Source organism: Peromyscus californicus, unplaced genomic scaffold, assembly GCF_007827085.1.
Source record: "Peromyscus californicus insignis strain IS unplaced genomic scaffold, ASM782708v3 Scaffold_12__1_contigs__length_115047231, whole genome shotgun sequence".
Classification (NCBI taxonomy): domain Eukaryota; kingdom Metazoa; phylum Chordata; class Mammalia; order Rodentia; family Cricetidae; genus Peromyscus; species Peromyscus californicus.
The window spans coordinates 82,787,844-82,814,030 of NW_026294413.1; the positions used below are offsets into that span (position 1 = coordinate 82,787,844).

At 43.3% G+C, this 26,187-nt stretch overlaps 1 protein-coding gene across 26 annotated transcripts in view; it reads right to left on the reverse strand.

The window, feature by feature from the left end:
* The window catches only part of Kcnma1 (potassium calcium-activated channel subfamily M alpha 1), a 710,017-nt gene that overhangs the window by 280,311 nt on the left and 403,519 nt on the right, over positions 1 to 26,187 (reverse strand). For all 26 annotated transcript variants that reach the window (XM_052733616.1, XM_052733594.1, XM_052733593.1 and 23 more), the window contains exons 4-5: positions 15,940 to 16,033; positions 15,009 to 15,120 (exon numbers count right to left, since the gene is read on the reverse strand). In XM_052733616.1, the coding sequence (XP_052589576.1) occupies positions 15,009 to 15,120; positions 15,940 to 16,033 (206 nt within the window). The remainder of the gene's footprint in view (positions 1 to 15,008; positions 15,121 to 15,939; positions 16,034 to 26,187) is intronic.

Sequence of the window (26,187 nt, forward strand, 5' to 3'; positions counted from 1 at the left end):
TAGCTACCTATATGCAGTCTGTTTTTTTTTTTTTTTTTTTTTTTTTTCTGGGCTTCTCTGTATAGTCTGGGGACTCTTCTAAGGGCAGGGTTACCTTCTAAGAATTAAAAGTCTGATTTCATTGAGACATTTCTGCTTTCTGCCACTAGATGGCAGAATGGCTTAACAGATACAGTGGTGCGGAAACCGCAACAGCGAAGCGCTGAAATGAGGGACTGGGAACAGCAAAGGCTGCTGGAAGAGGCGGCCCTACTGGGGCAGGTCTATGAGCCAGAGGACCAGCGCCTACTGTGTATTCCCTAAGACCTCCAGGAGCCTAGCGCTTTCCTTCCTGCCGTGGAAGAAGTACTGGTTCCAGTATAAGGAGGGCTGCCATTGGATACAACAAACAGAAACAGACTTTGTTAAACCGGAAACGAGAGGTATTCAGACAATGTGCACTTAGCTCATGACACTTGAGAAAAGGATTCCTGACCCTGTTCCCAAATTCAATGGAAATGTTCACACGCCCTAGTAAGAATGCTTGTTGGTTTAATTATAGTGAGGTGATGTGATGTGTGGTGGTTGGCACTGCCAGCAGAAACCAGATTCTAGGTTTGGTGACAGATTCTGGGCAACTGATATGGTAAGAAGGAAGACAAGTCCTATATAGAGGACACCAGAATGCCATGTGTTCTGAGCAGATAAACAACGCTGCAGCCTACACTAGTTCCCAAAGGCAAGTCGCTCAGGACAGGGTAACCAACAAGGAGATGAAGGAAGGTGGGGGTTAGGTGGGGATGAAGAGATGGCTCAGGAGTTAAGAGCCATTGTTGTTCCTGCAGGGGACCAGAATTCAGTTCCCAGCACCTACATCTTGCATTTCATATCTGCCTGTAACTCCAGGTCCAGGGCATCCAACATCCCCTTCTGGCCTCCACAGGCACCTGCATGTAGAAGCACGCTCTACCAAGCATGCGCGCGCGCGCACACGCGCACACACACACACACACACACACACACACACACACACACACACACACACCAGTCTTTAAAACAGATAAGAGAATAAAGAAAGACTGATAGTTAATGGACATTGAGAAAATGTCAAGATGGGGAAAAATCAGTCAATAACCATTTTAGGAAGTATCCCCTCTCCCCCGCTAGAGAGACTGGCTGGGTCTTATCATGACCTTCTCCTTGTTATCTCCCTTTCCCTGTAACTATTTGGGTTTACAGCCTGAGTTTACAGACTCCTCTCCCACAGTAGGGAAAACCTTACATCTTAAGCTCAGTCCCAGCACAGCTACCAACACATTATAATTATACCTGCTTTCAAGTCTATTGAGTGACTGAATACCTGAAGACGATGCTGATGCTGATGCTACAGTTATGCAGAGTTTTAAAACCAGGGTTTACACTAGCATGAGTAAAGTGAAACCCCCAAGAAACAAGACTCAAGTGCTTCCTTCTGGGGGCACTTGCTGCCATCCTAGCTCGGCCTGTATTATGCTTGTCTGGTTTCTGGGTCTCATCTCATTGAAAGGCATTCTTCAAGATTTCTGTTCCTCAACATTTATCAGGGCTAGGACTGAACAGTGCATCCCAAGCAATAATTCAAAATTCAGGCTCTAAGATTACAAAGACCTCACATTCTTGCTTTGTCGATGCCTTAGGGAATAAGAAAGCTAGCCTCTTCCAGGTTCTCTCACTTAGCTTTAGAGCTTGTAGGAGCAAGAAAGGAGACAAACACATAAAGATCTTATTCTGATACCTGCCACATAATACACAGTAGTATAATAACAGTGGCCAAAATAAGCTTTTATTTTGGCCACTATTATAGTTCCAATGATCTCAGAGGAAAGTTCATGCTGCATTTATCAAAACTGATTTGTAGCTATTATGAGCAAAACCCTGTGCCAGGCATTTAGAGGAACACAAAAGAATAGATAATGCATCTGATATCAATAGGCTTTCTGTAAAGAGCAAGACAGTAAATGGTATTTCATGCTTTGTGACCCTAGGTCTCCATATTACCATAGACAATATGAAAATGAATGAGTATGGCTGTGTTCCAATAAAATCGTATTTCTAACAATAAACAGTGAAGGGCTGGGGAGATGGCTCACTGTGGAATGGGTTTACCACACAAGCCTGAGGACCTGAGCTCAGTCCCCAGAATCCACATTAAAAAAAAAAAAAGCTGGGCAGAGGGCCTCATACCTGCAAACCCTAACACAGAGGAGGCTGAGACATAGGAATCTCTGGGAATTTCCAGCCAGTCAACCTAGCTCAATCAGTGAGTGCAGGTCCTAGTCAGAGACCTTGCCTCTATAAACTAGATGGATAGTTCCTGAATAATGAACCAGAGATTGATTCCACATTCATTCTCTCTCCATCTCCTCTCTCTCTCTCTCTCTCTCTCTCTCTCTCTCTCTCTCTCTCTCTCTCTCTCTTACACACACACACACACACACACACACACACACACACACACACACACACACACACGGCAGTGGGCCAGTTGGGCCAACTCTGGATCTAGTGAGGTTCAGGACATGCACACATCACTTGTAGAAATGCAGCCTCAACAGAGACTACCTAAAATTAGAAGAGAGACTCTGATAACGATGGTTTTGGAAGAGCAAGATCAAGACTGGTTGAGTTCAACTACACAAAGAGTAAGGGTGAATGCCTGTTCGATGGTGACCTACATGAGTCACAGAGATGGAAGATTGGGCAAGCAGAACTTGTGAGAGCTTAGTGGCTGGTAACTTCTTACTAGCTACCTGAAATCCAAGACAAGAGATCTACAGAAAGGCAAGTCATAAAGGTGAAGGGGGTAGACGGATGGTATACGGCAAAGATTGGGGTTTTGACCAAAAGGAAGGGTTCAGCTGAGCCTGGTCATGGGCATGGCTGCAATCCCAGGTGCTCTAGAAGCAGAAACAGGAGGAATTCAAGCTAAAGACTGTCTGGACTGCTTAATGAGTTCACAGTCAGCCTGGGAAACCTAGTGAGATCCTATCTCAAAATGAAAAGTGAAAGAGGGAAGGGTGGCTCTGTCTTAATGATGGAACAAGCATAAGCAGGACTCCAGGTTCCGTGCCCAGTATCTAAAGAGAAGAAAGAATTGTCTGGGGGAGGAAGAAGAGGAGAGAAGGAGGAAGAGGGGGAAGAGGAGAGGAAGGAAAGGAAGAATAGCTGTTTGCTGTACCTCCAGTCTGGCCAGGGGACTAGTGTTTTTTCCTGTGTTCCAGGAAATAACAAGTTAATTTTACCCTTGATGAGACAGGCTGACACACTGCTATTTGACCTGAATGAGAGAAAGAGAAAGAGAGGCTGAACTCGGAGATTGTGATATGTAAGCAAGGAGTCACTTATCTCAACATTTAATTCAATTAATAACAAATACATCTTAGGAAAAGGGAGATGCTTACTGTCCATCATGCAGTGCCAAGTTCAGGCCTAGGCATCTCCAGGGAAGATGAACAGGAAAGAAGAAAGCTTGTCAAAATGAGTTATCCCAGAAATGAGGAAGGATTGGGCCCTAGGAGAACTCTTCCCTAGATGAACAACCTGAAGGGCTCTATCCTTGACAAAGGAGACAGGCCAGTTCCCGAACAATGGAAGAGAAGTGAGTCTGGAACCTTCCTCTCCAGTCTTCCCTCCCTAATTTCCAACATGCCATGAGCTGGCCCTATGTAAATCTCAGGAGGTTGGGAAGAGCATCAACCAAACTTACGCTGGATATCTGAGGAAGAAATACCAGCCAGGGATCCCATCTCACTGGAACCCAGGACTTGGATGACCTTTAAGGTGACTGTGCAGAAGAGATCAAAGGACTTTCTAAAAGGACTCCTCTGTTCAAGCTCAAGTTGTCATGTGGGATAGGACATGCTAGATATATCTCATGATGTAAATGCCTCAGCTTTTAATCCCCAAAGCATCTTGAAATAAGGCATTTCAGTAAAACCTGACATTTGGGAGCACAAAACAGCAATGTTTCTGGCAGTGTGAGAATCCTGATGATTGGCATAACAGGCACTGCTAGACTTCTTGTTCAGCGTCATGGTAGGCTGGACCCACAGAGCCCAAAGCATAGTTCCCAGAACATCATCTCTGTCCCTGGGACCCAGGAGGAAAAACTTCAGCCTCCACCCTTATACACACCACCTCAGATGCACTGAATCCTAAACTCAGGAATGGGACCCAAAAACCTGTGGTTAAACCAGACCTCTGGGTGGTTCTGCTAGGCACTGAGGTCTGAGAACGAGTGCTCTAGGATATTCATTCATGCCCTATAGAAACTCTCCTTACTTGTCCCTAAAGAGTCTGACAGGAGATTTTAAAGGAGACTTACATATTCTGTGTGTGTGTGTGTGGGGGGGGTGTGGGTGTGGGTGTGGGTGTGGGTGTGGGTGTGGGTGTGTGGGTGTGTGTATAAATATATTTTTTTCTAAGGTTGAGTATGTGTCTCCCGTGTCTAAGAACCATCAAGTGAGAGATTTGTCAATTCTGGCTGCCTACTGGACTTCTTTAGGAAACTTGAAGGCACTCTGGTGGCTTAAATTAGGATATACCCAGGCTGAGGTACAGCCTGGCCTCTGAGGCAGGAGGTGTCTATGTTCTCTGAGTAATTCTAAAATCCTGCCAAGGTCACTTTTTATCCTATCTAAGAAACATCTGGACAGTTTTCAAAAGTATCCTTCAATTTCTCTCTTAGGAAAGCCAGATTTGAAGGTTTGGGGTGGGGTTGATGGTTTTTACCTCCAAGCCTCCAGGTCTGCGGCCTGCAGGTGATGTCTTCACTCCTAACGCTCTAGGGGAAAACCATTCCATTTAGAGTCCTACAAGCCACTTTGCATGGGGACAGTCAGCTTTCCTTCGAATCCTTATAATCTTACCATTATGAGTGCATTTGAATAAATCATTGGCATCTCACAATGCAAGACACACACGTTCCTATGGTTAGGTCATGTGCACATGGGGACCAGTTGAATAAGAGCAATTGTACCCCCAAGCTGCTACCCAGCATTCAGTTCTCAGTTCCTGATTCACTATCCAGGCCAGACCATCAGGCTCAGATCTCATGGAAAAGAATTGAGGCTTTTATTATTGTTATTATTTTTTGAGATGCTGCACAGGTAAATATGTCTGGTCCCAGAGATTTAGGTTGCCCAAGGAGATTGTTCTAATAGCATCCCTGGTGAAGCAGAGCCATCTGAAGAGATGCTGGCACCCGTGAAAACCTCCTGCTGAATTCATTCCTTGAAGACATTCATTTTAGGAAGTTATTTCCAATTTGGCATATAACAGCCATGCAAGTCAATGAGGATTTAGAATCCTTGCTCCCTACGGAGGGCATCTTATTTAAAGCACATCCCCGACAAGGCAATATCAAGGGGACACACTGGAAATCTCTTGGAGAGGTGTAATTTCTCCAGAAGCAGATTTAGCAAGTACAGCAGCTACCAGAACGGCAATCAGATTCCTGAAATTCATCCAAACTTTTACCAGTCTGCTTCACCAGGGCTGCCTTCATTCAAAGTCCAACCACGGGGACAGAGCTTAGCAATAGCCTTATTTATCTTGCCAGGCCACACTTTAGTGATTTAGTCTCAATGCTATTCCTAAGGTTCATGGTATCGCCAAATTCTTTAAAAAAAAAAAATCAAACAAAGGGTGTGGCCCCATGTCTTGATCCCTTTAGACATCTATAACAAAATACCTTTGACTGCATAATTTATAACAACATAGCAACATAGATGTATTGCTCACAATTTTTGGAGGCTGAGATGTCCAAGGGTCAAGGTTACCAATGTATGTAGCGCCTGGTAAAAGCTTGTCTTATAAGGGTGATAATACCATTCTGGGTGCTCCATTCTCATGACCTAATTGCCTCCGAGAGACCACTCCTAATGTTGCTGGGCTAGGATTAAGTGTCCACATGTGAATTTGGTGAACACCTGTATTCAGAACACAAAAGTGCACATCTCTAAAATGATGCCGTTGTAATGATATTATTTTTATTAATTTGGAGATGTACTCAAAATGAGCCTTCTTACTCTACAAGGCCGATGGTGAAGAGAAGCAAAGAAAAGCCAGTTTAGTCATAGAAATAGAATTAGCTCAGATTTTTAAAACTAGACTGAGTTATTTTTCTATTTCTCTTCCTTGTTTTTTCTCTGCCCTGGGACCATGTGGGACATCCTGTCAGGAGGCCCCTCTGGTTTTGTCAGAACACTAGGGCAAGGAGGAGGCTGCATCTCATAGTCAGTTTGGTTGGATGGGACTCCTAGTCAGTTTGGTTGGATGGGACTCCTTAACTGTAACAGTTGGGAGTGTTTATCATTTGAGAGACAGCATGGTACTGGGGAATAAACCTTTTGTAAACTGTGAATATGTATTACTCTCATTGATTTAATAAAGAGCCAACTGCCCAACAGCTAGGCAGGAAAAGGTTAGGTGGGAGAGTCAGACTGAGAGAACACTGGGAAGAAGAAGGGCAGAGTCACCAGCCAGATGCAGAGGAAGCAGGAGATGAATATGCCATGCTGAAAAAAGGTACCACCACATAGTAGAGCATAGTTAAGAAATATGGGTTGATTTAAGTTGAAAGAGCTAGTTAGTAGCAAGCCTAAGCTATCAGCTGAGCATTTATAATTAATAATAAGTGTCTGTGTGGTTATTTGGGAGTCAGCAGTTCTAACAAAAACCCCTGCCTATAGCATGGTATCACACAGAGAAACCTGGATTTGGGAGGTGGGTTACCTGAGTTCAAAGGCTGGCTTGGCCACTTAACCTTGTGACTCTCAGCAAGTAACTTAACATCTACAAGTCTTGGTTTTCCAAAATGGACCTAAAATTACATGTATTTCAGACTTGTTTGGCAGAGTGCTAGAGCTAATTATGCAAATACACAATTACATATACACATGCACAATATGACACACCCAGCTTTATTTTGGTTATAGAAGCACCTTTTCTTTAGGATTGCACACTTCTTCCTCTTTTCTCCCCTCTTCCCTAAAGACAGGCACACTTGATACCAGGACGGGAAGTCATGCTTGTCCTTTTTCCCTATTAATTATTGTTGTTGTTTGTTTGTTGTTTTGTATTTTGGTTTTGGTGGGGTTTTTTTTTAGTTTTTGTTTATTTGTTTTTGTTTTGTTTTGTTTTGAGACAGGGTCTCACTGCTGTCCTGGAATTCACTATGTCCCTCAGACCAGGCTAGCCTGGAACTCACAGAGATCCACCTGCCTCGGCTTCCCTACTGGTGGAATTAAAGGTGTGTGCCACAACATTAGGCCTACTTGGCCTCCTACTGTTGACATTACAAGTGAGAGTCTCTATGGCTGACTTTCCTATTTTATTTTTAAATAAATCTGCAAGCTAAAGAGAGGGGGGGTTACATAGAAAGCTTGGGCTTAGAAACTGAAGATACTAAAGCTGGAAGTTGGGCTGCTTTAACAGGGGGTGCAAGTGATGTCAGGAGCTCTGGGGACATCCCTTGTTGGAGGTAGAGGAGGGGATCTCATAAACTGAAGCCATTGTATTCCCCTCTAGCCCGCTACTTAATCTCAATGCAGAAATTCCAGCGCCACCCTGTAGGGGGATCCAGAGACCTTTCCTTTTCTCCTTCCTGCACCTAAAGGGCCATTTTACAACAGAGCAGGAAGCCTGAGAAGCTCAGGTTGTGTCAGCCCAATGCTTTTTTTATACTTTTTGGGGTGGGGGGTGGGGCGGGCAGTATGGCAAGGCCTTAAATGTACCTGATTTAATTTGGGCATGGGGGATGGTGTGATTCAACAGTGATTTTTTTACCTAATGTTTTCTCAATAATCCGTTCAAGAAAGTTTGGGTTTTGTTTGTTTGTTTGGTTTTTGTTTTTTTTTTTTCAAGACAGGGTTTCTCTGTATAGCCCTGGCTGTCCTGGAACTTGCTCTGGAAACCAGGCTGGCCTCAAACTCAGAAATCTGCCTGTCTCTGCCTGTTGAGTGCTGGGATTAAAGGTGTGTACCACAACTGCCCAGTTAGGAAAGGATTTTTTTTAGAAATTATTATTTTTACATTTGTGTGTGTGTGTGTGTGAGATCTGTGTATCTGTGTGTCTATGCGCATGTACAAACACCCCCCCCCTTCACGTGCAGAGACCAGAGGACAAATTGTGGGAAGTCATTTCTCTCTTTTTACCCATGAGTCCTAGGGATTGAACTAAGAGTGTCAGGTTTGATGGCAAACACCTCTTCTGGCTGAGCCCTCTTCTTGGCCCCAGAAGAACTGTCCAGTTCTTAAAAACAAAACAAAACAAAACAAAACAAAAACAAAAAAAAAACAAACAGACTTGTAATTGGTGATTCCATTAAAAAAAAAATCACTTCAAACTTTCATGAAGCTTCTCTGTATGTAAAAGTACCCTGCTACACAACTGTAACACATATGCAGAGTGCCTAGGTCAGTCTCATGCAGGCTCCCTGGTTGTCAATCCAGTCTCTGTGAGCCCAGGTTAGTTGATTGGGGGAGTATTCCCATGATGTCCTTGACCCCTCTGGCTCCTACGCTCCTTTCTCCTCCTCCAAAGGATTCCCCAGCTCCGCCTAATGTTTGGCTGTGGGTCTGCATCTGCCTCCATCAGTGGCTGGATGACACCTCTCTGGTGACCATTGGACCAGGCACCAATCTGGTCACAGGAAACAGCCAGTTCAGGGTACTTATCCGCTATTGCTAGGAATCTAAGCTGGGGTCCTGCCTGTAGACTCTAACAGCAGGAACAGGGACTGTCTCAATTCTTTTACTGGCTTTTGAGACCCTACTCCTTATACCGGGTCCCCTTGCCCAGCCTTAACACAGGGGGAGATATGCTTAATCTTACTGCAACTTGATATGCCATGTTTTATTGATACCTATGGGAGACCTGCCCTTTCCTGGATAGAGACAGAAGAGGAAGGGATTTGGGGGTAGGGGGAGAATGGGGAGTAGGAACTGGGAGGGGAGGATGGGAAGGCTGAGGCCTGGATGTAAAGTAAATAGATGTATCCTGCATATACAAAAGTAAAAAATCATGGTGCTTACCACCATGGATCCAGGTTCTAGCATCATGAGCCGACAAAACTTTCTAGAACAATGAAACACTTCATAAAATAGTAACCACCAGCACCAGCCATGGGGACTATTTAGTTACGTGAAAGGTAGGTAACACTGCTGAAGAACTGTGTTTTAATTTGATTTAATTTCAAATACAATAACACCTTTCCTAGTTGGATTTCTTTTTTCCAATTTGATACAAGCTAGAATCATTTGGGAAGAGAAACTCTCATTGAGAAAATTGCCTCCATAAGATTGGCCTATAAGGCAAGCCTGTCAGCATTTTCTTGATTAATGATTGATGTGGGTAGTGCCACCCATGAATCGTATAAGAAGGCAGGCCGGACAAATAAAGAGGAGCAGGCCAGTACACAGCTCTCTTCCATGTATGCCCTCTGCTTCAGTTCCTGCCCTGACTTCCCTCAGCTATGGCAGCTTCCTGGACTCAACCTACTCTTGCTGAATCGGGTCAGGGAAGGAGCCATGAGCCAATGACTAGGAGGGCTGTAGAAACCAGGGAAAGCAGAGACATGGCTCTTTCCCTAGAGTGTTATAGAGCCTCGGGAAAGGAGCCAGGTCCTGAAGATATCAGTGTGTGTGTGTGTGTGTGTGTGTGTGTGTGTGTGTGTGTGTGTGTCACACATGTATGTTGGTGTGTGTGCACATGTGTGTACATCCATGTGTGGAGTACAGAGGACAACCATGGGTATCATTCTTCAACTGCCACCCTATTTTTTAAAAAACAGGGTCTTTCATTGGCTTGAGGCTACCTGCCCACCAAGCCCCAGGGATCTGCCCATCTGTTTCCCCAGTGCTGGGATTACAAGCCCACCCGCCATTCTCAGCCTTATATGAGGGTGCCAGAGATTCAACTCAGGTCCCCATGCTTGTGAGGAAAGCATTTTTACTAAAGGATCCATCCCTTGAAGACATCTTTATCTTACCCTAGCCAGACCCAGGTTGGACTTCCAGGCTGAAGAACTACGAGACAATTCACAGAGGTTCCTTAACATTCGGCATTGTGGTGATGGGTTTCTGTGTCAGAAGTAAATAACTACAGCCATCTCCTAGGGAGGTGAAGCTGACCTGAGCCCAAGAAAGAGACCTTCCTATCAATGCCACTATCTTCCACGAGCACAGGCTACTCTTGCAGTAGAGTTCTCTTCCCTCAGAGAGTCACCTTCCTCTTCCCTGCCCAGCTCTGCCCTGTCTTGCTCTGTCCAGCCTCAGCTGAGGCGCAGGAGTTCCACAGAACCTTCGGCACCCGCACCCCATACATATGCATGTACACACTCATATGCGCATGAGAAGCTCTCAGTCTTCTGAACTCCCACAGGCTTTCTGCTGGACCTGGGAATTGTGGACTTAATTACATAGTAGGTAGTGTCATTTCATGTCTGTTTATCTTGTTTCCAAAATAAGATGGAGCCTTATTCTCGAACAGGAACTATGTTTTGTACTACTGCTGTTGCCTCTAAGTATACATATACACACACACACATACACACACACACACACACACACACACACACACACACACTATATATATATATATATATATATATATATATATACACACACACACACATACACACACACACTATACACACACACACACACACACACACACACACACACAATTTTGTTTTTAATCACCTTGTCATACAAAGAAAGAATACTCAGGCATGTATTTATAAATAGATATCCTCAGTTGCTTTCTTTATCCTGAGATTGGCCACTAACTCATTTTTCTATTTCTTACTAGAGGGTTCTGAAATTTGTTGACAGTGCTAAAGTCTAAGGTTGGACCCAGAAGGAATAAGAGGGGGGCTGTAGTTTTTCACTGATGGTTCCAGTCAACAGTGGCCCTAATCATGTTCCCCATTCTGTCAGTCAGAGAACTGGGGTGAAATCTGTTTGAAATCATAACACAGTTAACAAGTGGGAGGCTGTGTCTGCAATACTCAGAACCCAGTGCTAAGCACATGATAGATGCTCAATAAAAACGGGCTAGTCAGGGCTCTAACTGTGACTCAGCAGGAAAGCGCTTGTCTAGCATAGGCAAGGCCTTGGGTTTCATTCAGCTCCAGCACTAAGATAATAGAAGGTGCATCAAACAATTGGTCAGTGAGTAAGCTTCTCCTATCCCATCCTCTAACCACGGAGATGACCCTCCTTACAAATATCCATATGCACAAAGAAAGCACAGCTGACCTCCCCTGGGGGGTAGTTCCTAAAAGAACAGACAGATGAGTTCTCTAGAACATCTTGTTCATGTCTCAAAATAAGATCCACCTCTCATTTCAGGGTGCATTTATTTTAGTGGTCAGGGGAAGGATTTTGTAACGAAAACAATGAATGAGCCCATATTGTGGGAACATGAATTAAAATAAGCAATGCCTTACCATCTGCAGACATAGATGCCTTCCCATCCTGCTGCCTTTTGTGGGGCCCCATTCTGCTCTATCTGCTCCTTTTGTGCTTTAAAAATACAGGGTGGGGGGCAGGTCAGAGAGTGAGGCTGGGATAGCTTTTGCTCTGCTAGCAAAGCTTGCACTATATTCTTGGCATGTAAAGCACATTGCCACACAAAAGTCCTGCTGTAACCTCATGAGGGGCTCCTATTGTTACCACCGTTTTTCAGGAAGACAATACTGAGAAGCAGGATGGGGGACAGAAAAGGTGATCTTGCACAAAGTAGCTGAGGAAAAGCCAATTGAGCTGATACAGAACAGCGAGCTGGCTTCTAATCTATTTCTCTCTGCCAAAGGAGGTCACACGGAAGCCCCTTGGTCCTCTGCAAGATCCACAAGCTGCTGAAGTACCCTGGAACTTGGGAGACACCATGCCAGCTCTGTGTGCCTCTCTGGTCCTCGTGGCATTTCTAGAAACTGGAGGTGGGCAAGGAGGAGTGTGAAAGAGGAGATATGGGAATGCATGCTCTTAAATAAGATCTCTCCCGCTCCCTTCCTGCCTCAAGTGAAGACTTGCATGATGAGTAAGTAGAGATGGAGTGATGCCAAGCAAGCAGCAGAATAGGCACAGACTTTCCCAACTCAGTCCTCAAAAACTCCCTGTCTTCCAAGGTTAAGGCTAGGAGCCCAAGATCAGAAAAAGAGTGTAGACATCGAGTAGTCAGACTGGGATAAACTGCCCATCCCACACTTCCAGGCTGTGTGAACCTGGACAAGAGAGCCAGTATCTGTGAGCTTCAGGTGCCTGATCCGTAAACATGGAGTCACTAACAATTTCTACCCCCTAGGTTTGCTCTGAAGATGGAGTGGATGGAGCTGAGAGGCAGCAGGACCCACACTGAAGCATTTGAATACCCATCACTGTTATGTTGACTGTACTGTTGAGTGTCTTTAGATGACATATGCACTCAATGTATATATGTTTTATTATACAATATGCAAGCCTATACCAACGATTAAAATGGCAACAGGGTATGGGTGGTGCACTGAAAAAGATACAGGCCCTGGCGTTCCCTCTGGTTTTTAATCACCATGGTGCCAGCAATATCACCTGCCTCCACCCTCAAAAGTGTGTGTAGCATTTGGGTAGACTGATTTCTTGTATCTTATCCCAAATCCCAGTCAGTGAAGATAGTGTTCCTCCAGTTTGCAGGATGAGGACAAAACTGCCTGAAATGCTCACAACTAATGGTCCTTTTCCTTCTTTAGAGGCCTGTTTCCTGAGAATGTTCACTTGTTTCTATGGTGACTCATGAGTTCAATGGTTGCTTCCCAGAGTAATAACCTATGTATTAAGTCAGACAGGGGAAGCTCCTGGAGCTGGCTTTAGACTGAAGGACTTCTCCACAGCAGGCAGGAAGGTTTGGAATCTCACTCAAGGGCAGTTAACTGAGAAGCAAAAGTATTTCATTAAAGGCATTTTCTTCTACGAGAGTGGACTGATTCTTTTGATTGTTGTGGTTATTAATATTTAATAATAGTATTATTATTATTATTTCATAGTCCAACATGCCAGTGTTCTGTGTTTTCAGTTTTAATTTGATGCTTCCCACCAGACTGCATCATCTACAGGTTTTGTAGGTCCCTAATTCCTGCCCTTCCAGGAACTATAAAGCAGGACCGTCCATCTATATCCTTCCCGGGCTAAGTGAAGAAACTAGAGACCCCAGGTCACAAGGCCAGTCAGCAGCTCGGCGGAGGTAGCTGGAAGTCCCAGCTCACAGACATACTCAGACTATATCTCACATTTGCATGTAGCTCTTGTGATCTTGGCATACTGTCTAGAAAACCATCCTCAGCAGGCACATCTCAGAGCCAGGAAGAGATGTTTCCACTCAGCAATAAGTGAACAGGATTCCAATGAGAAGCCCAGGGATTGGGATCTAATTAAAGATATCCCCACACACAGGTGCACTTACACACATGCATCGAAGAGTGTGCAGGCAACCACTAGATATGTAATATATTAGAGATGTGTGCTTATGCTCTAAATATATGACAGTTGTTTTCAAACCCAGTACCTTGCATGATACGAGTACATCTCCACACAATATTTTTAGAACATTATCTAACAATGTCTACAAAATAAATTATTCATGCTCTTTTACTTGGCAATTCCTCTTCTGGTAATATGGAACTATCTATAGAAATGGAATTTCACAAATATATGGATGACAGTGTTTATGAAAATATTGTTCAGAATGGCAAAGAAAGCATCCAGGTGATCCATTAGGTCCTATGGCTAGGTCCACTATAAAGCCAGCAGAAAACGGAATTTTACCCAAATGGCTATGCAATTTCCCTTATTACAGAGCTGAAGGGATGTCTACCGTGTGTTACTATAAGAGCTAAATTGCAAAGGGATATAATTATTTAAAAGAATTTCTTATAGGAACATCACCATCCCTCTAATGTGTGACTACAAGTATACATCCATTTGTTTATGTGTAGTGTGGGATGAGCTTGCAGAAAAATGTGTAGCTTGTTAACTCTGGGCATTGGGGTGGGGGTGAGGGGGTGTTCCATGAAGGATGAAGGGAGAAGAAATGCCCGCTGTTTTCTTTGTTGGTATTTCAAAGTTTTCAGCGGTTATAATATGTGTATGTTATTTTGTGAAAAATATGAAATCTTGCTCCCCACATGACCATCAAAAATCAAAACAAACAAAAAACCAAACCAAACCAAACAAAAAAACTACCACCACCACCACCACCAATGAAAAAAACAAAAGCAAAAACAAAACCCTCTAAAAGTAAAGACAGAGAAAATTCTCAAATAAGTCTTCCAAATTATGTTTTGGCCTGTTCCTCAGTCAACATCATGGAGGCAAAAATATTTTTATGTTAATTAAAAATTACACACAGCATTGGAGAGGAACATGGAACTATCAATGTAAGCATTCTGGGAGCTAGTTTTCATGGTTTTACTGTCCTAGTCTTGATCCCAGGGGTGCCCTGCTGAGCCTAGCACTGAGGAACGTTCCCCTCTCCCTAGAGAGGGAGTTGAGTAGCCTGTGATACCAGTGACTTGAGATGTTTCACCTTGATCTGCCTCATCCCAGAACTTGTAACTATAAATAGACCCTACCAGGAAACAGAACCAACTCTGGTAGGCAGGTCTTCTGGGACACCAGAACCTGGTACTCTGAAGGCTGGCCTTGTTCCCGGGGGCGCCTCTAACCAGTCCTAACGCTCACTTGCAGAGTGACAAGTGACAGAACTGTGAGATGCAGAAGTCCTGGCTGTGACGGTAAGGACCACAGGACTTCAACAAGGATAACATTTATGGTCTCAAGCACTAACTCGGCAGATCCTTCTGGGCTGTCTCCATCCAGTTCTCAAATTCCAAGAGTCCCATCCATAGTTGGACACAATAGCGACAGCCCAGCCCAAGGACCCTCCCTACAGCCTATGTCCTTAACCCATCCTCCCTTAAGAGCCAGTGAGGAGACCAAAGAAGCCGACTTACCAAGCCAGCTTCTGTTTAAGTACACAGACACAAACACGGGAGGCACGGTGAAGAAATCCACTACAGAATTCACTTCCAGCCAGAACCACAGCTTATCGTTGGCCGCAATAAACTGGGGGGAAAAGAGAAAGAAGATAGAGAAACAAAATGAGAAGCATGGTGTCAGCACTTAATATATTATGTCCTTTTGTCAAAGGATAAGTGTTGGGTTTCTGTGGGGTCTGGAGGGTGATGTTCTGCTCTTCTCATATTTTCCTGTATGTCAGTCCGCTAGCTGGCTTGGATGAAAACACAACCTTTCTTAGAAAATGACTATATGCCACATTCGTCTCAGAGAATGATCAGGCAACGTTATTTCCTGTGGCTCCTGACAGCCTCGTGGAGAAGGCTGGGTAATCTCACTTTCCTTGGTCTTTCTAATGTAAATCTAACCATGAATAAAGCACATATATGTGCATTCACACACGTCTGCCCACGTCTGCACTTCCATACAAAACTCTCCGTGACACCATCTAGTATGGACCCCCAAATCCCAGCAGCTTTCACTCCTGGTTGGACCTGATAGTTGCAATCTCAACACTGTTAAATATAAATTGGCGAGCTTAAGATACTTTTTTTCAATTTACCTTTTTAATACAAAGACCACATTGGTGTTCAAACAGAGAGGACTGGGAAACACTGAGTCAGTGAAGGTATCTTTGTTTCAACCCCTCCCTCCTTGAACCAAAACACACACATATTACAGAAAATGCCCAGCTAAGCCATGGGCTTTCCCACAGACCCCCAAACCAGAAAGCAGGTGTGTTTGTCCACCATGGAGACCTCAGGCGTCACACTGCCTGGGAGAGCCATCACAGGTGGCATTTTATCCTGGAGTTTCAGAGTCTCACACCCCACTGCGGTACCTATGGGGCGATGCTGCCAAACTTACCCGCAAGCCAAAGTAGAGAAGGAAGAACACGTTGAAAGCCATGTCGATCTGTAATGTGAAATCTTTGTAGAAATTCTGGCAGGATTCTATTGGGCTAGTAGACGGGAAGAAGAAAAAGCAAGCGGTAAATAAAAGACAAGGCCAACCTCGTTCCAGCTTCCACAATGCTGAGAAACGGTGTGGGGGGAGGTAGAGGACAAAATGAATGCTCGCTGAATACATTTGGTCTTTCTACCCCTTGTGACCATCAAGCAAGCATTTGCCAAAGGGCTTTCCATTCAACCATTCAGTGTTTGGTTCTTTTATTTGCTGGAGGGAGGGGGGTAGTTTTAAATATATATATATATTTTTAATCGTCATTCAACAGTTGATCTAAGACTCAAAAGAGGATCATGCAGACTCCTTGGAGGAAGGACAAGCAGGAAGGACTACCAAATTCTTTGATTTCACATTAACCCTTAAAGAACTGATTTCTTCTGTTAAAAGGACTCATAACAAGGCTAAAACTTCAGACCCTATGCCCTCCAGCCCATTAGAAATGGAGCCCATTTTCCAGCAGTTACTTCTGGATCTTATAAAAGCCATTAGCAGATTTGTAAAGGACCCAGGAGCATCTCAAGAGAGCTTTGGAGGAGAAGATCCTGGTTACTGTTCTGGCTAGACGAAGCATGGACTTCCTGCATGGTACTCTGCACTGGGGAAGGAAGCAATGTTCAACAATAAAATTCAAGACCATTAAATTAATGTATGGAAGCAGTACTCTAAGGGTTAATTTTGTTTGTTGTTGTAGTTGGCATGCAGGTTAAGGGGCTGTGTGTGTGTGTGCCAAGCAGCCAATTCGCACCCCCAGCACACTCTCCTTTGTTCAAGAGTCGGCAGTTCTAAAGGGTACCACTATACAAACTGGTACATGGCTTCCATGAGATTTCCCACAGCAAACTGATCAGAGCATCACTGTGTGAACAGTCCCGAAGTTTGGGCCAGGTGGGAAGCATCAAAGTCTCACAAACATCTCAATACTATAAAAGAAATTCCAGCATACTGCTGCCTGTAAGCAAATGGAAGCAGGAACAATAAGATGGTGAGGTGAGGAAAAGGGAGGGAGAATGGAGAGCCCCCCCATTCTTCTTCAGATGGGAAGCAAACATGGACCTCTCCCCTCAAGAGAGAGGGAGCTGGAGAGGTGCATCAGGGAAGATTTCTGAGCAGCATTGCCACTTTAGAAATCATTGCATACGATACCAGTTAGTATAGTTGTACTTCAGTCAGGGTAATGCTTGGCTGTTCAACAGGCAGGAATCGGTGCAGCCTGGGAATGCAGGGCCCACTCAGAGACACAGTCAGTCAGTCTATGGGAACCTCCAGTCATGTGACATGCACCGGCTTGCCCCATTCTTCATTGGGATTCCAAATCAAACATGCCCCTTGATTGCAAGTGTTGCAAACCGCTGATACGTGATAACCCTCCACACACAAAGGCAAGGTAACCTATTCTTGCATTTACAAAGTCAGCAGACTGAACAAAGGCAATAGAAAATGGTTCTTTCCCAAAGGGAATGACAACTGTTGAGTTCTCGCTAAGGCAGGAAAAGTGAGAGGGGAGACAGACTGGAATCTGGTTAGCCCAGTGCCGCAGAGAGGCAGGAACAACAGCTTACAGGGAACAGCCCACCACTGTCCTTTGATTGTCATTGTGGTCCCACCCCACCCCCAGCACGCACTTCAATGAAAACCAGGGCCTGTAGTTAACAAGGGACATGTCTGCAGTTCTTAAGCTATGGTGTGGTATTGCCAAGAACAAGAATACAGTGTGTTCGTATAATAATATGCATATGCATAAAGGTTGACAGGAAAGACCCACTACAGATCCCAAAGACCATAAGTTGACAGTATGTGTCTCTGTAGTAGAGAGCCAATGGCAGTATACACTATTGAAAATTAAGTGGTGTGTGTGTGTGTGTGTGTGTGTGTGTGTGTGTGTGTGTGTGTGTGTAAGAGAATAAGTGAGTGAGGAGGCAAGAGTTTGTAAATAAACATCACACTCACGTGCACCATTGTGCTATCAGGAACTTGGCTTCTGCATTAAAAGTCTACAGTCATCTATTTTGTTGGACACATAGTCAAGGGAACCAAAGGAAAGCCTTGGGTCCAGGTTTATCAAGGAACATCCATAATTACTTCACGACCAAGCAGTAAGCTCAATATCGCCTTCCCAATACTCATCGATGGAGATGTGGGTGGCATTTGGGTGCTCTTATGAGTTCTCTAGTGCCTACTAATTCCAAGAGTTTGTGGATTACTTTAGGGGTTTCTTGGAAAAGATTTTTCTGGACTGTGATAGAGAGGTGGCATTTTAGTGCCACTGATTGCTCAACATAAATGGGAAGAGATATTCAAAGAAGTATAAACGATCAGGCCACAGCAACTCTTCTCCATTGTTCCTTGATTTCCTGGTCATTTCTTTTGTTCTGACCCTTTCCATATTGTACAATGTTTAAGAGCAACATTGAAAAGGTTTAAAGTATGCCATGTTGGAAACCATATGTCAACAATCCACCCCCATTTATAGAAAGTAATACAAAAAACATAATAGACCTTGTCATCTGCTGTTCAAAATTTAGAAATTAATCATTCCTTCCTTACCATTTGCAGAGTTCTACTTGAGCAAAAACAATAAAACAAGCTGTTCTGCTATTGAGTGGCTATTCCTCTAGCTGAGGTGCAAGGTATCAGAAACACATCCTGAGCTATGGACAACGTTGGGATAAGGGGCAAAAGGTGGGAAATCCTGAGACAAAAACTGAACTGAGCCTCTGGGACCTCTGGTGGAATTGGAACATTCTGGGGATGTATTTTATATCCCTTTCAGCAACTTTCCCCTGCCATGGGAGTACTGGGAACAACATCCTGCATGGTTTTTCAAGTGCCAACAGAACTATTTATCAAGGATCCCTTCTGAGATAAATCCTCTGAGTGCCTATAGTTCATGCTCTCACACAATCAGAGACCACAGAGCAGAGATGCCAAAGCCCCATTATTTCATTCCCCAAATGGAAACAACCCATGGAGTTCATTGATCTTTTAAAAAGAGAATCCCTAACTCAACAACCAAAAGGTTGGCCTATCAGGATTTATTTTTCTCCCCAAGAGACTTTCTCTTGGTGGTGATTACTCATTGCAGGAGGAAACTGAAATGGAAGCACCTCTTCTGTCTTGTGCAAAGCCTCAGAGTTTCCTTGTCTACATCCGCAGACAGCAGCAGGGAAACAGGGCTTCTATTTAAAACCACAAAAGAAAATGACTCTGAGTCACATTCTTAAATTTAGATTGCCATTCTGACGAGGCATGCCCACATCAGAAAAGGCTTTAGGTGAACATGCAAAGCCAACTGGGGGTGGAGGGCTTAAGAATAGAAAGAAGACACCAGCTCTAACTCGGATAGCAGCAATCTGGCCAACCCTAACTCATTCCTAGTTCATGAGTAACTGGGGAAGTAGAGGATGTAATTCTTGTATCCGATGGACTTTTCCTTCCTAGGTTCCCACCATCTATACGGATTGGGCGTGATATTGAAGCCTTGGGGATATTTAGTGTGTTGATGAGAAATCTAAGATTGAGGACCTTTCTAAAGATCCCCACTACAAAGTTCCTTTTGATGGGGCAGGTGCAATAGGACATGGCTGAAATATGAACTTCTTGAAAGCAAATGCTTAACATTCATTGTCTCCAGAGGAAATAAGATACTCTGTATGAAAATGAATCTCTTTCTACATCCACTAAACAATAAAATTTCCTGTAAGTACCCTTGAGCATGATGAGTCGATAGATAGAACTTCCTGAACTTGGCTTTGGAACTTGTCAAAGCACAAGGTAAGAGCTTTCCTGGGTTCTCCTTCCAAAGGCCACCCTTTGGAATCCTGCGTCATCTCCAAGGGGGAAGTACTGACCCTTCTCCTGAGCTTCCATACTTTGCCTCATATCCCCAAACTCTGTTTTTCTACCTCCTGCCTTTGACTGCATGAGTCTAGGTCTTCCAGACTGGGGTTCTCAGACTCTGGCCTGCACCTGGAGGGCTTTGCTAAAGCTTGCTAGGCCTCAGCTCCAGAGTTTCCGATTCACTACTCTGGGTTAGGGGTCTAACGTTTAGCTTTTTCCTCGATCTCCCAAATTCCGTTGACGCTGTTGTCTGGGGACCCCACTTTGATAACCACGACTTTGGAAGAATTTCCTAGCAACTGCGCACTAATTACAGGCACTACTGCTCAAGAAGACTCCCACTCAGACCTGAACAGAGATGATTAGGAGTTTGAGCCTGTCCTCAGACAATCAGCTGCATACTACTTAACTAATTGCATACTACTTAACTAAGATCAAGGCTTTGAACAGATATTTTCAGTTTCAGATATGGACAAGAGGGAAAGGGCTAAAAAGATACAGGGGTATAATTACAACAGCATCCTATATGCTTTGACAGTGGACGTTCCAATTAACAATCAGAGAGCACATTCTCAATTCTAGATTAGAAGGGAAAAATGAGGAAGTCTAGATGACAAGGGGTGAAGGGGACGGTGGTTTATGGGAAATAAGGAAATGCTAAGCAGCTTAGGAACGCAACAACATTCAAGATGATTTAAGAGGGAAGGGACCAGTGGAGAAACAAAGTAGCACTTTGCGCAATAATTTCTAACATTCAAATTCTCCCCACTCTTGAAGGCTAGTTCCTTTTAAAATTGAATGGGGCTTTCCCAATCTCCACCAGGATTATGGACCACCAGAGGTCAGATTCAAGGCACTGCAGATATGAATCAATTCAATAAGCTCAATGATAGCACACTCTACTCATCCAGCTCACCGCTGCAATGTTGCTAGATTAATCTAATTAAAAGATGTCATTCACGGAGCACTAGGGACCCTTCTGTCTCGAATATCAACTCTGAGTCCAGCTGTGAAGAACTCCAAAACCTACTTCATTCTCAAGTTCCACTCTACGTTGTTTTTTTTGTTGTTGTTGTTGTTGTTGTTGTTGTTTTGCTATTTGCTTTAGGTTAAACCCTTTGCTACCACAAGGGGATGTCTTTGTTCCCTCAGGAATGAGACCCAAATATTGCCAACTCTAAATCTGTGCTTGTGCCGTGACCTGTTCAAGTGCTCTTGTCTTTCTGTGTTCTAACTGCAGGCATCCTTAGCAGTGAGTCTAAAAGCCTGACTCATTAGATAACTTGTATCCTTGTATACAGAGAATCTGTATCCTTACAGACCTTCCTTCATCTCGGAGTTTCTTTTCAATGGATTTTAGAGCATACACTTTAAAAAGATTTATTCATTTTTATTTTGTCTATGGGTGTTTTGCCTACATGGATATCTGTGGACCATGTGCATTGCCTGTAGAGGCTGGAAGATAGCATTGGATCTCCGGAACTAGAATCACAGATGGTTATTAGCTGCCATTAGGATGCTAGGAATTGAACCCAGGTTCACTGGAAGAGCAGCCAGTGCTCCTAATCACTGAGGCATCGCTCCAGCCCCTCACACGTGAGTTTCTACAGATCTGGGATTGGAAAGTGCCTCATCAGCTCATGCTCAATTCTTCTTCAATTCAACTGTATGGCATTTACACATACTAATGCATTTGATCTTCACAAAAGGATTACATAAACTATGTATTTGTTAAAATTGTTAGTTTACAAATAGAAAATTAGAGACTTCAATATCTTTCCAAGTTCATATAACTGAGTGGTTGAGTTGGGATGAGGATCAAGTGGCCTTATTATAATCTCATGTTACCTTTCCAATGCAATGCCATCTTCTTGGAAAGGAAGATGTGTAAGACACAGTATCTGTTATCAACAGAGCATCCCAAGAGGTTCATGCAAAAACAAGGAAGTAGATTGATGGATTGCTGAGGTAAAACTACCCTAGCAAGACATCATGTGTTTGTGGAGTTGTCTGGGAAGATCCAGAGGAAGCTGGCTTCTCTATATCCAACATTGTTCTGTCAAGGTGGGTATATGGGATGTCAATCATCCCCAGAAGTCCTGCCTGGGACTCCAGTGTTTCCAGAAACAGAAATGTTCCACTTGTAGAGAAAATGCCATGCCACTTAGATATTTACATAGAATTGGTTTCTAGTTATCCTCCTGAAAACTACTGTAATTCATAGTCAGTCTCTCTCTCTTTCTCTCAAACATATGCCTGTAACCCCCCAAAGATGCAGGAAGATAAATAGTTGGAGGCCATCTTTGGGTACCTAGTGAATTAGAGAACTCTTTGGGCTACATAACACCCTGTCCCCAAATAACAAGCAAAATGAATACAGTAAAATCTGATAATATTTGAACCCTTGAATATTCCTTCCTAATATGGACTGGGAGATTAATAAACTTTCCTCACCATTTTATCTAATCAAAGTAAAAGAAAAGATAACATAATTTAGACATAGATTCTGTAGAATTCATCTTCAGACAATGGGGAGTATTGATCTCACCAATGAGAAGTTTTTTCTTGGTAATATCTGAATGTAAGGGTCAAAATCAGTGCCTCACCTTTCCTGTGTGCTAATTAGGATATATGTACCGAATAGCCACACTATCAAGACTAATTTTAAAAGAAAAGGAAATCTTTGCAGTGTACCCCAAATTATAAATCAGTGTTATTCACATAACTTTGGGTCTTGAAAAATATCTTGTAAACTCATAACAATAATGGAACTAGCATGAGTGACAAGATGCTAATTAATCATTGAAACGGCTTAAATCTCCATGTGGACCATTACCTTATAAACTGGACAGCATCTCAGGTCCTGAACAACCCAAGTTATAGTCTTTGTATCTTTTTACCTTTCTTAATACCTGCTCTTAAGCACCTGGATCAGAGTTATGCACTTAAGAGTTTATCTTTTGGGGTTTGAGAGATGACTTAGCAGTTAACAGCACTTGTTGCTCTCACAGAAGATGGGGGCTCAGTTCCCAGAACTCACATGGTGACTAACAACTGCCTGTAACTCGAGTTTCAGGGGATCCAAGCCCTCTTCTGGTCTTCATTAGCACTGCATGCATGTGGTGCACAGACATACATGCAAGCAAAATACCCAGACATAGAAAGTAGAAGTAAATAAACCCTAAAAAACCAAAAAGTTTATTTTATAATATCAAGGTGGGACATATATTCACTAAGTACTCTAGTTTATATCCTTTTTAGCACAGAGAATCAAGTCTCTTCTGTCCATCTACATTAGGACTTCACTGAAGAACATCTCTAAGACTGTCTCCTAGGCCTCTATCTTTGACAGGTAGGCTCTGATCAATGATTGATCAAAGCTAATGATAATTACATCAAGTAGGCTCTTTGTTTAATTTTAAGGCATTTTTCTCAGACATTGCACTTGTTTTGCATTTTTCCTAAAGGGCATTGCACTTGTTTCAATGTAAATAGAAAACACTCTTTGTCACTCTCTAGTATGGATCTACCATGACGCTAAGCCCACTTGTTAAATGGCTTTATCAGGAAGTTCTTAGCTATGGTTTGGGTCGATAATTTACTCATCTTCCTGACAACAGCTTTTAATGATGCCAGTGCTCAAATGATAAGATGGGATTCAATAGCAATAAACACACAGATCATCTGAACTGTGCCGAGATAAACGGGGCATACAGAGGGGTGGTGTGTGAACCCTCCCTGCTCTGTTGAGTCCTTCTGTGCTCTGTGATCTTCAGCTCAGAGCAACAGTGACAGCAGTGGATCTCAGAGCATTTGCATGGCACAGGGTGTCTACCTGAGTAATTAGTCCTAAGAATAAAGCATTCTTCTAGGAGACAAAGAAAATGACACAGATTGCTGATGAAGAGACAAAACACGCCAGTTCCTTACACGCTGGATTTCTCAATGAAATACACAGATAACGTGTTATCACAAAACTCAGGTGGTAAGAGCCTTGCTACTTTCTTATAGAGCCTTTTTAATTCTCTCTACAAAAAGAATGCAATGTCTGGACTGGTTAGTTTTTGTCAATGTGATACAAACATAGACATATCTGGGAAGAGAATCTCGAGCGAGAAACTGCCTCCATCAGACTGGCCTATGGGTATGTCACAGAGGCATTTTCTAAATTACTGATTGATGTAGGAAATCCCATCCCTAGTAGGTGGGCCTGAGCTATATAAGAAAGCTAGCAAAGCAAGCCAAGGGAAACAAGCCAGTAGGCTGCACTCCTCCATTGTCTCTGCTTTAGTTTTTGCCTCCAGACTCCTGCTTGAGCTCCTGCCCTGAATTCCCTTCATGTGATGAACTATAATCTGTAAGTTGAAAAAAAATCTCTTTCCTCCCCAAGCTTCATTTCGGTTGGCAACAAAAAAGAAAACTAGAACCGTGTCTTTTCTGGGTTTATGTTTACCCTCTTTCTATATGCAAATGCACCTGACTATTTTAAAGGCAAAACACATACATTGCAAGTCGACCTCATCAGCAATGGGCAACTGGGCTGTTTTCAAGTTGGACAGACTACTCAAGATCCTAGCTGTATCACCTATGACCTGTATTGTGTTGCTGAAGCAATATGACCTCGCCAAGCCTTGGTTTTCTTGCCTGTAAACTGGGGATAAGGACACAAAATTTAAAGGCTTCTGTAAGGAGAAAATTGGTTGCCTATGCGTTCAATCAACAATACTTATATTTACAACTAAGTAATAGTGGTAATGACAAGAGCAACTGTCAATGGAAAATGGCCCCAAAGACAATGAAAGCTGAGAGGATTAGTAATCTCTATGCTCTATTTCCCCTATTATGTCTACATTGCTGAGTCCTTATAAGACACTCTGATGTGATTCACATACACGACAGGATATGCTGTAAGCTCTTGATTGGAGAGCTCACTACCACACAGCAAGAATCTACATGTCAGAATATTAATTTTGGATAAACTTTAAAATGAAACATGGGAAAAAGATCTTCCCAGAAAGACAGCCATACTGTGTCATAAATACTAAATAATTAACCAAGCTTTCTTAACAGTGGAAGTCATGAGTCACTTTAATGAGTGGCTTGTGGGAGGCTGGACAGTCTTGCTCCCAGACCTTAGGCTCCATTTGCCCCATTGGCTTCATGTGCATGTGGAGGAGAGGCAAAGGCATGAAGCAGCTAAACACTTCGTAAATAATCTCTTCTAGCTGCACTCCCAGAAATGTACTTTTTCACTGCTGGAGTCCTGGAATGATAGCCAAGACAACCTATCCCACTAATGCTTATTTTCTCTAGCTTGACTACAGACTACAATTATTTCAATCACAGTTGTTACCAGAGTGGAATTAGTGTTCAGATTTGCCAGCAACTTTTAGATAATAAATCAGAGTTATGCCATTACATAAAAACTGTCTTGCCCAACAAGGGCTGCTCACTGCAGTTTTTACTAAATTGTCCGTGAGAGCACAATGGATCCATTCTGGTCAGCCACTTCTCTACCTCCACGCATCCCAGCCCTTTCCCCTTTAATCTAGAGGAGGAAAGAGAGAAAAGAGATTATTTAATTAGTACTAAACGGATCTTCACTCAGATGTGTATTCCAGGTACAGATGGAGAGTCCTTCAAGGATAGAGCTCAAGAGCTGTATGTAGGTATGGGGAGCGGGCACAAAAAAAGCATGTGCACATACATGCCTAGAGCCCTGCAGCATAGACAAATGTTCTACCCTGACCCCAACTCCACTGATGGGTCTATTTGCTGAATGGGATAGCTTAGGCAAGGTAAATTAGCAGGGACAGAGGCTAGAGAAAAAGCTCCAGGCCAGGACAAAGAGCTGGGAACTCAGACACACAGCCTGGCATGTGGTGGGTTAGGGTAAGACACTGATCGCTAAGACCATGCTTCCTCTTGGAAAAGAAGTTCCTTGACCAGGGCAAGAGTATTCATCAAATCACTGTGCTTTCTGTTCCCATGGCTTCTCTCTGGACATTAAATGTCACACATGTATTAAGAGGTTCATAGACAATCATCTCTAAACAGTGACAACCAATAGGCAGCCACAACTACACAATGGCAAGTAATGGCCCAGGGTCAACATTCATGAAGAAAACAGCCTGGAAAAAAAAGTTTCAAGGTAGCTGCGTATCAATGCTTCTCAAATAAGCTCTCACACTTACATAGGAAGTGGAAGAGGCTGGGAAAGGAAAACATGGTCTCTATACATATTAAAAGTTGTACACAAGGGCAAGCTTGACCAGGTATGCTGGCATTTCATCACATAATAAGCTTGCAAAT